At 36.6% G+C, this 17,138-nt stretch overlaps 1 protein-coding gene across 8 annotated transcripts in view; it reads left to right on the top strand.

Annotated features, from left to right (window-relative positions):
* The window catches only part of ZNF148 (zinc finger protein 148), a 151,564-nt gene that overhangs the window by 87,662 nt on the left and 46,764 nt on the right, over positions 1–17,138 (top strand). For 7 of the 8 annotated variants that reach the window (XM_023551695.2, XM_064292933.1, XM_023551694.2 and 4 more), the window contains 3 exons: positions 3,766–3,891; positions 13,683–13,806; positions 15,093–15,176. In XM_023551695.2, the coding sequence (XP_023407463.1) occupies positions 3,766–3,891; positions 13,683–13,806; positions 15,093–15,176 (334 nt within the window). Of the gene's footprint in view, positions 1–3,765; positions 3,892–8,252; positions 8,355–13,682; positions 13,807–15,092; positions 15,177–17,138 lie in introns of those variants that run through there. The other variant, XM_064293043.1, reaches the window with a different exon arrangement.

Below are 17,138 nucleotides of genomic sequence, written 5' to 3'. Positions count from 1 at the left end.
ATAACTCCAGTGATAGGACGAAACTACAAGTTTTGTTTTGTTTTTTAAAAATCTGATATATTTCTTAGGCTGTTGGTTTTCTTTTTTAATTGTGTTTTAGGTGAAAGTTGACAGAGCAAAATAGCTTCCTGATCTATAGTTCGTACATAAAATATTACATGACCTCGGTTTCATTCCCCACAGTGTGTCAGCCCTCTCCCCGTTTCTGCCCTGGTTTCCCTATTTTCTTTTGGCCTGATTATCTACCCCTTTCTGTTTTCTCATAATTGTTCTAAAGAGTACGTTCCTCTTGGGTGTTATTGTTTCTCTTACGTGCTTGTCTGTTGTTTGGCTGGGAGGTGGTTGCTGGGAATGGCTTTATTTCCAGGTCAGAAGGGTGTCTTAGGGCCTTAGTCTTAGAGGGTCTTCCAGTCTCTGTTAGACTAGTAAGTCTGATCTTTTTTGTGAATTTGATTTTTTTGTTCTATAATTTTCTGCCACTCTATCTAGGACCCCATATTGTGATCCCAGTCAGAGCAGTTGGTAGTAGCATCTGGTCATCATCTAGTTCTTCTGGTCTTAGGGTCATGTAGACTGTGAGTCTTTTGCCTCCTTCACTTCCCCTCACTTCTGATGGGAAGAGAGCAGTAGTTATGTCTTAGATGGCCGTTTGCAAGCTTTTAAGACCCCAGACACTACTCACCAAGGTAGGATGGCAGGATATTGTCTTTACTTACTTTCTTGTGCCACTTGACATAGATGCTGCCCCCAAGTCTATGGTCCTGTGTCTTCTAGCTTAGGAACTTCATCCCACAAGGTATTTGGTTATGTCTAAGAGATTTCTCTGACTTTAGCCCTTGTGTGTTCTAAATGAGCCACACCTACAATCATGTATGTAGAAATATCTATCACTAAACCTATGTTTATCGATGGGTGTGTTCCATTACATCCTCCCACACCTCTTGATGTATCTATATACCTATTTGTCCTTTTGTAAATTATTGTTTGTTAAACTATTGCTGCAGGATTGTCTAAGTTATAGTAGTTACCATAAGTTGCCCTTTATTCTTACGTTCTGCGCAGTGTCCTCTCTTGCCTTGGTCTTGTTGTACTGACATCCCCCATATTATCTATTGTCTTTCCCTTCACCGATACTAACTCATGTCTTCTACCTAATTGGTAGTTTTCCCTTTCTCTTCCTCCCATCCCTGGTAACCGTCAAAGAGTTTTTTTTTTTTCCTGTGTGTAAACCTTTTGTTGTTACTTTTCAGTAGTGGTCTTGTACAGCATTTGTCCTTCAGTGATTGATTTGTTTCGCTGAGCATAACGTCCTCCAGATACATCTATGTTGTGAAATGTTTTGTGGCTTCAGCATTGTTGTTTATTATTGCATAGTATCCTATTGTGTATATATTCTACAGTTATTTGATCCATCCTCTGTTGGGCACTCAGGTTGTTTCCATCTTTTTGCTACTGTGAATAATGCTGCAGTGAACACGAGTGTGCATATATCTATTTGCGTCACGGCTCTGACTAGCTTTTCTTGATGCTTTTATGGATATGTTTCAAAAATTCAGCAAATCAGCTTTTTCAAATACCATAGCTCTGCTGATGCCTGCTTTGATTAATTTGTTTTATTTCAGGTGAAAAGTAATACTGAGAACACACAATTAATGTTTTCCTTTGGAAGGTTTCACGGAAAGGGTAGACAACTTACGGATGAATTATTATGCTATCTCTTGCCATGCCTAGGAAGTTTTCGTAGACTATTATAGTTGTCCTTGGGCCAAAGAAGGCTTATGTTTTTTCCATACTTTTTGCAACTCATTCTTTCTAGCTGTCTTATCATTCTCGTACCCATCTCTTTAGTTTTTAAATTTACCGACATGCTTTCCAAGCACCTCAGACTGGACTGTATGCTTTAGTGTGTGGTGACAAGTTATATATAGAGGAGATTACTTTATCCCACTTATGAGTGATTAACCTCCTGGAGCATCCGAAAGTGTAGCTTGCTGTGTCTGTTGACATTCACTCTGCTTGGATCCATTGATACTTCCCATTTGGGTCTGTGCTTTCATAATATGCCTTATATTTGAAAATAAGGTACATAAGTATTAATCTTTTTTCAGTGTCTGTACATAAAGGCTCTCTGGCTTGTGAATAGTTGCTAATGGTAGAGCTTATTTGTGAATCCGGCTTATGCTCTACTTGGCACTCTCGCTTGTTATATTTTCATGACTTCTTTCCAATTTATAAGCTGACCAAAATCTTTAAAGTACTTTTTGGTGGCCCTACAGAATAAAACATAGCTACTTAGTGTTTATCATTTATCCTTGTCTCGTACCCAGCCCAGGTAGTTGTGTTTCAGTAAACATCACTTCAGAGGTGGTAGGATGTGTATTCCAAAGCTCTGTTGGTGGCGATTTCCACGTTCTGTTTTATGTTCTGTATAAATGACACTGAAAGAATTCATAAGGATGGGACTAGTACTGTTCGGTAACCTGATAGAATTATTAGCTAAATCATCATTTTACATCATGTTTTTGTGCCAAAGCTCTCCTTGATTTGTAATTCTCTTTATGAATTTATACATTATAGGATGGTATATATATACTGCCTACATTTCAGGAACCCAGGAAAGCTTGCAATTTCTTATTTTGTCAATCTGAAATCCCTGGTTCATGTTGCGTTTTCCCCATGAGCCCCTTCTGTATACCTGGCTCCCAACTTTACACTAAGAATCTGTAAGATGTTCATAATCTTCTGTATCGTTCTTTAAGTGTGTTTTTTGAAAATGTGACCATTAGCACATTGTACTTCCGGGATTATTCTCAAGGATTTTTAATGCATTTCATAGCCTGTTGAGTTAGTTTTAAGATCACTGTGTTTTCATTTCAAGGACAGACTGAAAATGTAGCAATGAGGAGTGGATGACAGAACACCATCAAATCTGATAAGGATTGATGTTACCATCAGTGGTCTTAGGACCTTGGTCAATTAATTTTTTAGGACAACCAACTCTTTTGTATCTGTGAGAACCAAGACCTAAAGATAGCATAGCATTGGTGAAACCTTACTGTTTCTTGTAGTGTTTCTCTGTTGTGTAGTTAGCATTTTGTCTTGTGCAAAGTAGTGCCCTAAAGCCATCTACATGCAATTCGATAAACACATATTTGGTCATGTTTTGTAGTAGAAGGCCAGGAAAATACTGGCTAAGATCTTGTCAGAAGTGTTGAGCACAAAAATAATTTTCAGTTAGTTCGTCTTGCCTTTCTTTTGATGTGATCATCTTTTGGAATTTTGTATTTTCTTTTTTTGTCACTGAGAATGTATTGTTTTCTTGATATTTTATAAATTGAGGGAGAGCCCATCGAGATGCCTAGATACCCCTTTTATCCCCCAATATTTTATTGATTTTAGGTATTTAACCTTTTCTTGTGCTTTTAACTTCAGCATCAGTTTCCTTAAATGTGGGAATGAAATCACTGTTACTGTGTTCTGACTTACACTTCGTTTTGCTAGGTTCTGTGATCGTCTTTCCCAGGACATCTTTCATCTTTTTTTCCAGATAGTTTTGTTTTTAAATCTTCAGTTATGTACTCTTGATTCTTATTTTTCGTTTGCCTATTAAGGAATTCTTTAAGACTATTCAGTTGGCATAGACATATAAATAGTCATTCTGGGAGCACCCATATGTAGGTTTTAGCAAAAGATTAAACATGCACTGGCTTTTTGTCACATGGAATTTTTTATTCATTTCTAAAGTTGCCTTTTTTTTTTTAACAGATAAGTGTAAAGCAGGAAATTACTTTTACTGATGTATCTGAGCAACTGATGAGAGACAAAAAACAAATCAGAGAACCAGTAGACTTACAGAAAAAGAAGAAGAGGAAACAGCGTTCTCCTGCAAAAGTAAGAGAATATATTAAAATGGTGGTTCCTGACCTCTTAATCCCAAACCGTTGGCTAATCTCATGAACAGTAACCTGGCTGGCCCGTAAGACAGAAGCAAAAGTCACGTGGCTATTAAGGCTGGAGGGCCACACCAGCTTCACCAGGAGGGAACAAGGGATGCATGCCTGCATGGAGGTGGTGGGCCATGTCTCTCACTGTTTGCCCCACTTCTACTTTAACCATGCCTCTCTTTTTTCTAAAAAATGAACTTTTCTTTCTCCACGTTTCTCTTTTCTCTGAAAATGAGCAGATGGTAGGCAGTGACCTTGTTTTCTCATTCAGTAGTTTTACTTATTTTAATATAAAGGTTTCAGGAAGATTCAATACTAATTGTTCATCAGGAAAAAAGACTGTGGGCTACCTGTCATAGAATGTAAGCTCCATGAGGGCAGGGACTTTGTTTTAGTCATAGCTGTATCCCAAGAATGTGAATTAGTAGGCATAGCAGGCCCTCAATAAACGTATTATAGGTGAATGAATGAATTTGTAAACAGGTGATGCAGTAAATATTAGGAGTTGCCTGCTTTTTCTCCCTCTTTTTAGTACAGTGAAATTTTTGGTATTCCTACTAATTCCCTGAACTCTGCAGTGTACTTACATCTTTGTAGTTACTATTTTTCATCTTTTTTTTCTTCCTTCATGTAATGAATGAAGCTTTTTTTTTAAAAGATGATATTTATATATTTTGTATGCTTTTGGACTCAGTGGTGTGCTGATTTTAGGAATTTTGCAACCCAGTTTCTAAAACCATTGGTAACTGGAAATTGGCTGTATGAGAGTATTTATACCATGGAAATCAGCAAACACTTCCCAACCCTTTGACTAACAGGTCATTAAACATTTTCCAGCATACCATTGCTTTTGAGATATTTAAGTATGCCCACTATAGCAAATTTTGAAAAATACAGAGACTAAGGTAACCCATAGTCACATTTTGACATTTCCTTAATTTTCTGCCACATTCCCATTCTATGTTTTAAAAGCCTTGTGTGTGTGTTTTAATTTCCTGATTTTAAATGCTTAAGTGTATATAAGCTGTATTTACACTTAGAGTATTATGGTTTTGTAAACATTTTTATTAGCTGCATAATATTTTTCAGTGTAACAGCATATTTAACGATTACCCTGTTGTTGGACGTTTAAGTTGTGTTCTCTTTCTCTCGATTTTCAATCATGCTGTACTCGTATTTGTGTATGGACCTTTGTGCACTACGCAATCAAAGGGTGGGAGCTTTTAAAAGGTTGTCCATAATGGTACTCCTTTCAGGAATGTTGGACCAGGGCCATTCATACACTCTCGCCAGCCTTGAATAGGAGACTTTGCTTATTTTAGAGCTGAAAGTGGCTGCCTCATTATAGTTTAAATTTGCATTTCTGTAGTTACCAGTCATATTAAACTTTTTTCATTCTTATGGGCATTTGATATTTCATGTCTGATGCTTGTATGTCCCCCCTTCCCCTCCCTCCCCCTCCTCTTCCCCTCCCTCCCCTCCCCCTCCCCCTCCCCCCTCCCTCCCCCTCCCCCTCCCCCTCCCCCTTCCCCTCCCTCCCCTCCCCCCTCGCCCTCCCCCTCCCCTCCCTCCCCCTCCCCCTTCTCCTCCCTCCCCCTCCCCCCTTCCCCACCCTCCCACTTTCTCCTCCTCCCCCTTCCCCTCCCTCCCCCTCCCCCCTTCCCCACCCTCCCACTTTTCCCTCCTCCCGCCTTCCCCTCCCTCCCTCATTCTCTTCCTTCTCTCCCTTCCAGCGTTCCTCACTTTTTGGGGGGCCTTATTGCTTTTTCCCAGTAATTTATATGACACCCGCTTTTTTCATGAAGGTATAGATCAAGCTCTTGATATAGAGAACAATACCAGGTTTTGAGAGGAAAGATTTGTTTCTAAAATAATTTGTGATGATGACGGATTATATTACTTTGGGTTCACTACTGATCTATGGATAATCTATTTCAAGTCTCTAAAAACAACATATATGTACGTTTTAGGTCATTTTAGTTATTTTATTGCCATATTTTTCTGGTACTATTCCTGAGTGTAGTATCTTTCTGAAATTCTGATTAAAACTAAACTGTGATTCTCCTTCTAGTAGAGTGTTATTTGGAATCTCCATTTGGTGGTATGTTCTAGGTGTTTCTAAAATAGAGGCAATACAGTCAGATTTTTACAGAGCTTAAGATATTTGCTTATCTAATTTGAGATAATTAAACTCATTTATAAGGTCGTATTTTATAATAGTTCTAAAGATATTATTTGTTAAGTATTTATATACCTATATTACCAGATGAAAAATTTGACGTATTCTAAGCATAATGTATATAAGAAAATGTTTTAGGGCAGTCTTTTTAGGGAATTGGTAGAAAGGTGAAGTGGCTAAAAATAATATATATCAGGGGTGTGAGAATATTGAAAACCTACTTGAGAATTAATTTTAAGTTGTACTGACGTGTTATATATGAATGGTTGTGGGCTGTTTTAAACGTTGGTCTGCAGTCTGCAGATGAATGGAGAGCTTCTGGAATTTTGAAGCTTTGAGGCATAACCAGAGAGTTATTTTACATTTTCTCAGGCGTGAGTTTAAAAATTAAAGTAACTCTGCCCTTTGTATGAAAAGTGGCTTACCTCAGGTGTGTAAATCAGTAAGTGTTGTGTGTTTTAAATTCCTGAAGAATAATTTTAAGTTTCTCAAAGGATTATTATTAATTAATTATGCTGAGAGGACTCCGCTCTTTCCCACATCTTGAATTTTGCCAGTGTGAATATTTTGAGTATGTGTCGTCATTGAGTCTCATTAGATTGGGGGTCTGTGTAGGAAGTTAAAATAATGTGATCGATTTTTAGAGGAAAAAAAGGAAATGAGCTTATACATTCATATGAATGTGGCTCCCTTCAGAATAAGCTCTACAGTGAGCTGTATTGTCAGGTCACCCTTAGCTGCCTTGGATTTTAAAGCAACAGTTGCTTTCTAACCTTTGTCATATGACAAAACCTAGTTGTCTTAAGATATGTTTGGTATTTGAAAATTGCCAAAATACACATGGAAACATGTCTGATGAAGAGGGTAATCAAGCTAGATGGAGTTTTTTTGACACTATCATGGAATAAACTGCTTTATGAAAGTAAATTTTCTACATAATAGAAGGCTGCCCCTTTTAAATGTCAGATTTTATCTTAACCACTTTGTTGGAAATCTTTAATGTATCGTTTCCTTTTTAAATATGGTATGGTTGAACATAACCCAGCTTTTGCTGTCCCAGGATTGATTTTTACATGTTTTAAATCACACGTATTGTAATGAAGCCCTCTGGGGTGGCTGAGATATTGGGGCTTTCTTCCCTTCACCCTGAACACTCCTGTCAGCCAGACTATCCAGTGTTTTTTGACAGCTTTTGATTGCTCCACTGTCTCTTTCCTTAATGACCTGCTATTCATATTTACATTTCTGTGCCTGCGTGGCCACTTAATATCACTTTCCTTTGCCCTTTAAATCTATTTTTGCTCTGTTGTAGGCTGGGACTACAGATAACCACGTTCACTAGCAGTGTGTGGAAGTCTAAGATTTTAATTCAGTTTGGTGCGTTCATGTCAGTGGCGCTCCCTTCTTGCTGTGCGTTAAAGTTACCTATAGGGCTTTTTCCATTATAGATGCCCAGCCCCACCCCTGTAGATTCTTACATACTTTAAAATAGTCCAAGGTGATTGTGATACGCCGTTGTTGTTGGGTGCTGTTGAGTCAGTTTTCAACTGGTAGCAAGCCCATGTGACAGAGTAGAGCTGCCCCATAGGATTTTCTAGGTTGTAATCTTTACAGGAGTCAATTACTAGGTCTTTCTTCCAGATGGTGATATACACTTAAGCTGAAGAACCTCAGGTCTTTTTTTTTTTTTTTTTTTAATTGTGCTTTAGGTGAAAGTTTACAGAGCAAATGAGTTTCTCATTAGACAATTAGTACACAAATTGTTTTGTGACAAGAACCTCAAGTCTTGATAGTTGACGTTTCTGGAAAAATGAGGTGCCACCACCTGGCTTTCCTAATGATTTATGTGAATTAAGAGATAACGTTTCCCACCTCAGAAGGATTTTATGAGGTTTGTTGTGTTAACATTAATTAATTCCAAGACTCCTTTTCAATAAAATATAACAGTGTTATCTAACCTAGTATTGTAAACGTTTTATAAGTTTTTTCATCGGCCCTAGCAATTGAGTGAGATAGAGCAGGGCACTTTGAGTTCTCCTTATTCTGAAATGTATTTCCTTTTTCATTCATTCAACAAATAATTTGAGGGCCTGTTACGTTCTAGGATCTCTTACTAGTTACTGAAGAAAGGAACCGTGTCACAGCACTCGAGGTCATCTGAGCAGAAGAAAGTGGTCATTCCAAGTTAAGCCGCATTAGAGGAAGTGCATATTCCCCAAACCAAGTAGATGGTAAATTATATAAAGAATCCTTTCCCAGTAATTTATTACATACCATTGGTTCCCTTCTGAATTTGAGATTTGAGTATCAAAAAGATTTGAAATTGAATGATATAAAATGAGGAAAATTTAATTAAGAGGAACAGAGAGATAGATACTACCAGGCATTTGTTATACTTTCTTCACATTACCTTGATTTAGGAAGAAATGGGATTTGAAGATGAACTAATTATAACTAATTATAAGATGGGGCATGAAAACAGGAAATATGGAATAGTACTTAAGAGAAAATTAAGGAAGGAAATGAGTTAAAATAATGTATTAGTCTTTTATTTATGTAATTTTCCCAGGGTGTTTTGTATTCTGGGTAAAGTATTTTTTCCAGAGAACTAAACTCTTAAGAATTTTTTTTTAATTTTTGATGTAAATCTTTAAAATAGATCACATACTTCTTTGCGTTAGTATTCAGGAAACAGGAAAGAAACAACCTTTTCTGCAACTCAGGGTCATTATGGTGAGCATCAGTTATTGTACTATCCTTACGGTACAGTCATGCCCTTGGACTTTTTTTTTAATAGACTGTTTTTTAGGGCAGTTTTACGTTTACAGAAAAATTGTGCTGAAAGTACAGAGAGTTCCCATGTACCCCCTCCCTCTTGCGCATTATTTCTCCTCACATTCCTGTGGTCTCTGTTACAGTTGATTAAGCAATATTGTTATGTTATTATTAACTGAAGTTCATATTTTACATTAGGGTTTACCCTCTGTGTTATACAGTCATGTAGATGTTGACAAATGCATAACGTCATATATCCACCATTATAGTCATACAGAACGATTTCACTGCCCTAAAAATGCCTCGTGCTCCACCTGTTCATCCTTCATCCCTCCCCTTGATCTCCTGGCGACCACTGGTCTTTTCACTGCCTCTATAGTTTTGCCTTTTCCAGAATGTCAGATAGTTGGAATCACACAGTATGTAACTTTTTCTCTTGGACTTTTCACGTCTGTGTGGTTTAACTTTCCTTTTCACTAAATTACACCACTTTTACACTACTGTTGATTGTGGGATTGAGACACTTCTTTCCCCATTCCCTGTCCAAGTAGTTACTGATACACTAAAGATTTCGTTGTGTTCTTTGGTTAATCTCTGATCCCGTTTCTTCTATGTGGGCCTCAGGTGATATTGCGATTTGTTTGTCTCGATGCTGAATTAGGACAGAATGCTCTAAGTTTTAGTGCTATTTCTTTGTTTCTCTTCCTCTTTGTAGTTGTCCTTCTGTGTGGTGCTGCTATTAGTTCATCATCTTTTATCTTCAGTATGACATCCCCTGTTCCCTGTCAGAATCAAAAATGTGCTGTCCACATCCTTTTTTATGTCTTCTTTCCTGATATTTATAAGCTGGGGCTAAACCAGCCTTTTTCCAAAGTGAAAATATATGTGTAAAATTAAATCTGATAAGTTTTGTCCTTGAGGAAGAATGTGGAACTTCACTCTCTTCCTGTGGAGAAAATCCATGGCTTTTATGACATAATACTTGTTGGGTTGTGTGTAATTTCCTTCTTATCCAATTATGAATTTAATGTTCTGGAGCTTTCAGAGGTTGGCCATTTAAAAATGAAATTTGATAGTAAGAATGAAAGACAATGACAGTGTGAGAGTGGGATATTAGAGATAAGGAGAATGGTTAAAATCTCATGATGGTTATTGCTCTAAACAATTTTGTTGTATGTTTTTTGAGTTGCATTGTTCTTCAATTTCTCATTGGATTTGGCGAGTAAAGAGAATTTTAAAAGCTTTCCCTGTTCCTCACAATTGCAATAAAACCACTCATGATAGGTGAGAAATGTAAACTGTTAAACTTTTCAAAGTTGTCTTTGGGTTTTGGTGGTTTAGAAGTAGATTTAGATTGATTTAAGAATGTATGGTAAAACATACCTGGTTTACAATATATTATATAATCTTAACCATAAGTTTAAAGTATGTTTTAATAACTTCAGTAGTTCATATGTAGAATAGGGAAAATCATGTCTGCCTTTTAAGAGAGCAGAACTTTTTCTCATTGGGATATGTCATATTTCAGTCATTCAGTGGCAGAGACCCTTGAAGAGTGAAAAATGTCTGAATTGAATAGAAAGAGTTTAGGGCTTTTCCTGATGAAAATTCGTAGATTATTTAAGATAACCTTCACCGTGCATATAGGTAGCTAGCCGAGAACAGACGGGGCTCAGAACAGAAAATAATATCTACAGTAGACTCTGAAATCAGGAAAGCAGATTGGCTGCATTCCATTTGGTATTGAAGACTTTCTTTATAAAATTCTGTTTTGAATTTACTAAATAGTTCAGGAAAAAATCAAGTATGTTGAATAATGTTTAGATTATTACTAATTACTCTGGATAAAGCCTGATTTCTTGGTCTTTATAATATACCGTATTTCTCCTGTAGTAGCAGTGATGGGGACAAGATAAAGGACCTGGAAATACTATGTATCATAGGCATCTTGGGATTTAAGTTCTTTAGTTGTAATGGCGTTCATAAAATTTACTTGTATAGTGATGCAGTATTCCTTATGTTGAGAAAAAAGAAAAACATCTTTAGCAGGTAAGACTCTGCTAAATCTCTAAGACAAACACACTTCACTGGTACTTCACATTCTACTAAAAGATCTTGACAGGGTGTGAGCAAGAAAAGAAGACAAGTCTATACCAAGAAACTGTTGCTACATTAATGTGCCATTTGTTTACCACTAAGGGACTTTGTGCTTTGTATGTCCTGTCTCCATGGCACAATTTAATGACCTGAAGACTTTGAAAAATGGAAAAGTATCACTTTTAACAATTATTTTAAAAGAATAAAGTGGTGAACTGTGATGGATATCTGGTATAGGTAGCAGGTAGCTGTGTCAGTAGAGATTTGTAGAATCTGGACTATGTGCCAGCTTTTGGAACACCGGGTTTTTTTTTTTGTTTTTTTTTTAGTGGTGAATAAAACAGACAAAATGGGGTGGAAATGTTTAGAGTAGATTACAAATTGGAAAGACCATTGATGCTTTTTCTGAGGCAAGATAAATTTTACTGTGTCCCGTCAACAAAGATGTTTGTTACTCTGGCCTAAAAAAAAAGAAGAATGATATATCAAATGCCCCAAAATTTGGTCTTTCTGTCTTTGGATTTATAAAAATATTAGATTTTTCAGTCTTTTTATTTATGAGGCAGTGGTAGTTGTTTCATCCATAAAAATCCACCTTTTTAAGCCTTGAATCCATAATGAAAAGCAGCATTACCTCTAGTGCCAGAAAACAATGACCTTGAAGTCCTTAACTCTCTTTATAATAGGGCTCTGTCCAGGCAAGGATTACATCCGTTTCACATTTAGTAACTTGGGCCAGATTCATTCCCCACAAAGCCTTTCGTTGCAGTTGCTATGCCACAGAAAGCTATTGAGCTGCCATGTTTTTTGGCACTTGGATCTTGTCATTTGTTATCAACACATGTGAAAAAATACCTGGTCCTATCATGTTTTTAGTTCTTTTATTTAACATTTTCATTTTGTTTTATGCTAGGGATATTTTGAATCATGTTTTAAAAGACTTTGTGTTTTTCTTTTTGCAGTGTTAACTTGCATATTATTATGTGGCTTGGAGGGGTTGAAAAAATTTTTCACTGAATGGCCAGAGATGAAACTTTCCATCCTCACTGACTCTCTTCAGGAAGCTGTGACACCCACTTCCATTCTCCTGCCAAATGTTTCCCTCTGACTTTAGCGCATAGTCTTTGAAGCATTGTTGACCACATTGGCAGTTTGCCTAGAACCCAAATGCCCTGTATAATTTGCATAATAATTAACCATTGATTTACATACACTATAGGCTTAACTGTTCCTGAATTTAAAGTTTAAAAAAAAAAAGATTAAAGCCTTTTTTCTTTTTTTTGTACTTCCCTTTTCACCTAGGTTTGAGAAGGGGTCATAGCTATCTATGTACTTGTAGACCCTAATTAGTTTCCACAGACCTTTATATTTCTCGAGGTGTTTCCCAGATTTCTCTACCCTGTGTTGGACACAATTTCTTAGCTCCAACTGTGTATGCTCCTACCTCCAACACATTTCCCCCTGACTTGCCATGTTCCTCCTGATCTTACCTCCTAGTTTTCTTTGCTTCTTATCTCCCTGTCATAGTCTTCCATCTTATTTCTCATCTCAATAATGAAAAAAGGAGGCATTTATCATCTTACTCAGCCATTAGAGAGGCAGTTTAATGTTGTGTGTTACATAAGTAGTTGGTAAATTGGAATACATGAGGCCCAGACAGAGTTTCTTCTCTCTGGCCATATCCAGATTGGGTCCACAACATTCCTAACTTCAAGAAGCCTAGGAAAATAAGATTGATTTGTCTTTTATCTTCCCGCTCCATACTCACCTCTAATTTGTTTACCCAGCAGATATTTTTAGGAATATGTTTAGCAATACTTTAATAATGTTAGACTAGCCTTAGAGATCCTAGACTGAGCTAGACTCCAAGTTCTACTCTAGGATGGCTACAGAACTTAGTTTTCTCTCCATTGAAAAAGGAAAAAAAAAAGTTCAGTAGGTAAGCATTTATATGGTCCAAAAAATTGTTTTAAATGTGTACAGTACAAAGTCTCCCTCTCACCCCTGTCTCCCATCTGCTCATTTCTCTAGCCCTGTAACCAAGCTTATATTCATTTTAGTGTATATCCTACTCAAACAGTTCTTACATATATGTAAGCAAATGTAAATATTCCTATATATACTCCCTCGTGTATACAAATTAGTGAAAACATACACCTGGTTGTAAACCTTGGTTTTTTTACTGAACAATAAATCCTGGAGCTCTTTCCATCTAAGTATATAGAGAGCTTTCTCATTTATTTTGTAACTTCATAATACTAAATTGTATTTTTCATGATTTATTTAACCACTCCCTTGTGATTATGTTTAGGTGGTGTCTAAAATGTAGATGTTTGTCCTGCTTTTGTGAGGATTTAAAGTTGAGAACATAGCTGAACTCCCTAACAGAGAACACTTAGGACTCCATTGGGCGTCAGCATTGGAGGGGGAGGGGCAGAGTACTAAGATCTTACTTAAATAGCTTCCAGGATTTTATTAGTAATTTTTACCCATTCTGAGCCACATTGTACTTCCTTACCATTAATGATAACATTACAGTTTTTTCAAGATTATTTAGGGAAAAAAAAAATTCATAATCTCTGGTGACCATTGTTTGCATTAAAAGGCATTATCTTTTTTATAAATTAGTATTTAATTACGTTATAAAAACTTCTTTCTTTTGTTTTTGCCTTTTTTTTTTTAACTAGATCCTTACAATAAATGAGGATGGATCACTTGGTTTGAAAACCCCTAAATCTCATGTTTGTGAGCACTGCAATGCTGCCTTTAGAACGAACTATCACTTACAGAGACATGTCTTCATTCATACAGGTATTTCTTGAATTAAAATGGGCTTATTGCCATTAAAATTATTATCTTTGCTATTTTCATCTCCCATAAATGTCATTCATTCCTAAGACCATAGCTAACCTGATACTTCAAGATCAGAGACTTTATAGGCCAGAGTGTCAGAAGAAAAGAGCAAAACTGTTACATTGGAAAACAGTGAGCATTGGATGTGCAAAATTAATTAGATAGTTGTGGTCAGAAAAATTATTTGGCTTAATGTGTTCCTTTTAGTTAGAGAAATGATTAAAGAATGTACTTTGAAAAGCCTGTCAACCTTTATTTTTCTGCACAGGACAGCCAGGTAGAATTTGACAGATGATGGCTAAGATCCTGCAATTGTAGAGAGGAGATCTAAAAACTAATCACAGGTCTTTAGAGAAACAGACTAGACATGTAGGGTGAATCAATGACTTAAAAAAAAAAAAAGGAGTAATGAGGGAGGGAGATTTGATAAATTAGGAAAATGCAGTATCCCAGAGACCAAAAGAAGAGAGAATTTTAAGGACACCATCAACGTCAGTCAGAAAGCTTCAGGAGGATGGAGAGGGATAGACAACTGAGGAAAGACCATTGAAGTAAATAGTAAGGAAAGATCAGGGGCAACTTGTGAGAGCGGAGTATAGGGGTTAAAACACCAGTGGATGGGGAAGAATGTGAGACCTTGGGTAGACTACTCTCTATTAATAAGGTTCTCTGGTAAAAGGGAAGGAGAGAAATTAGTAAAGTAGGAGAGATTCAGGATTGTAGGAAAGTTTCTCAGCATAGTACCGACCTAAGAATACTTAAAAAGAAAGGCTCTAACGGAAGAGAAATTTTGATGAGAAAGGATTTTCTCTAAAAAGAGATGACCTGAAGGTCCTGAAGAAGATATAAGTGAAAGAGAATAAAGGGATGGTTAGCCATAGAGAGCAGGATGGCTGCATCATCCTGCAGATAAAAAGGAAAAGTTTAAGGCATGCTAGAGTCCTTTAGAGTACCTCCAGCCCTGTGATTTTTTAAAAATTCTGTTTGAAGTTGTTTTGTTTCCTCTTTTCCTTAAAGGATATAGATCCAATTTTTGTGTGATGATGAGAATGTAAATTTTAAAATATTTGGGGAAAACTTGAGAGGAAATAAAATTCTGTTAATGAACAAATATAAGCAATTTGTTTGGATAATTTGGAATTTCCCCAAATCTGGGCTTGTAAGATTTATTTTTCCTCAGAAATAGTAACTATAAACTGTTGTTTTACCCAGTAACTAATTTATGGATGTGAAATTATTTTAAGGCGAAAAACCATTTCAATGTAGTCAATGTGACATGCGTTTCATACAGAAGTACCTGCTACAGAGACATGAGAAGATTCATACTGGTGAGTGTTGACACCCTTGCTAGGGTCATTACAGCTACTACTTCCAATGTAAGGAAGACTTTCTCATGAGTAGCAACCATCTGTTGCCACTTCCATTGTTTTGACTATAGATCACATCTCATCTTTTTTCTTCTTTCAATAAATTAGTGTTAACTGTTAAGACTTGGCTTTAATGTCCAAGCTCAGTAAATTATTTTGAAATAAGTAATAAAATATACACTTAAAATGACTAAAGAAGGAAGCTTTTGTGAAATAGCTGTTTCCTTAGATGTTTAAAAAGTAGGTAAATTATCATTCGCATTAATTAGTCTGGGGGAAGAAGTTGCAATGCCTGAGGCCTAAGATAGTGTTGCGGCACCATAGCATGTACACGGTGTACCGTATCCAGAGGAACGCAATCTCTAAAAAGTTGGCGACTTCCAGTTTCTCAGTCAAGTTGCTAGTGATTTAGAAACAAATATTTTGGAAGATGATCTAAAGGAACTCGTGTTTTGAATCTTTTAAGTCTTATCTTAGAGGAAACATTTATTTGCATTTATTCTTACTGGTAAATGTAAAACCAAGCTTTGTGAGTAACCTCGATTTAGTCAACTCTTAACTTCTGACACCTTTAAGTATGGTGAAAAATGTCTCTTTAGAATTGGTTTCCAGTGGTTTGGCTTTTTTGCTGTAATAAAGGCAGAGTTGGTGAATTTGTACAACTGTGATTATTATATTTAAGTGCAATCAAGAATGGTGATGGTAATATATGAATATTTAAAAAAGTTTTTCGTATTTCTCTTTGTAAAGTACTGAAGCAAGTATCCTGTCCAATGTTGTTATTTAGATGTGTTCTCATGGTGCCTGCGTACTTGGGGGAGAAAGGTCCTTGGACAGTTTGTGATAGAGAAACGACTTATTCTGTCTAGTGACTTTCCTTCAGCTTGCTTTGCCCCTAACAAAAAAGCATGAAGGTGGCTGATGGGCTTCAGTGAAATTTAAACAGTGTGTCACATCTCCGTGCTCTGGTGTTCTACCTTCTTTCTTCTTTTCAGTATTCTACTTTTTAAACATCATTTTGCGCATCCTTCCTTTCTGTTTCTTAAGTAAACATTGATCACGTTCATGTGGAAGGGAGTGTGATAGGCACGGTGGGAGAACGACCATCGTTAACGGATTTTGTGTGACTTGTGGCTAAGTTTGAATTTCTATACAATAATAAAACTCAATCATATAAAAACGAAAGTGGTTACATATATTTTTGTGTGTTTTTAATACCTACTGAATTCTGATGATTTGTTCCTTCATTCAATAGAAATTTACTGAGCACCCAGCATTTCTCAGGCACCAGAAATACAGAGATACATAAGACATTTCCTTGCAGTTTACATTCTTACGGGGGAGACAGACATAAACACACACAGGGTAGTAAGTGTTGTAGAGTTTCATACGCAATGCTGTGGTGCTCTGAGGAGAGACAGGTGTGCTGTCTGTTGAAGGTGACTTATGGAAGGCATCGCAGAAAGGCTGAGTGAGGTGAAGTTAAGAATTCATACATGTATACGTGTGTGTGTGTGTGTGTGTATACATACACAGATTTTCAAAACAATACTTTCATTGCATTCTGATATTTTGTTTTCTTCTAACAAATTCATTTTTAAAGTACTGGTCACGATTGTGTAATCCGACTGTTTAGAAAACAACTGCCGTAGCCTTTGGGATATTTTGGATTTAAGCAGGGTGTTAAGGGTAGTTAACATTTATTGAGAATTTACTGAGTACCAGGTATTGTGCTACGTGTTTTGTTATATACCTCATTTAATTCCCACAATAATCTGAAAGGATGGAGCTATTCCTATCTCTATCTTATAGGTGAGGAAGTAGGATACATACAGAAGTTAACAAACTTTCCTGAACTTATATAATTTGAGTGGTGCTAACAGCTAACACACTCAGCTGCTAACTGAAACGTTGGAGGTTTGA

Source organism: Loxodonta africana, chromosome 1, assembly GCF_030014295.1.
Source record: "Loxodonta africana isolate mLoxAfr1 chromosome 1, mLoxAfr1.hap2, whole genome shotgun sequence".
In the NCBI taxonomy this organism is placed as follows: domain Eukaryota; kingdom Metazoa; phylum Chordata; class Mammalia; order Proboscidea; family Elephantidae; genus Loxodonta; species Loxodonta africana.
Note: the sequence above shows the minus strand (reverse complement) of the source record. Positions and strands in the feature narration are given on the sequence as shown.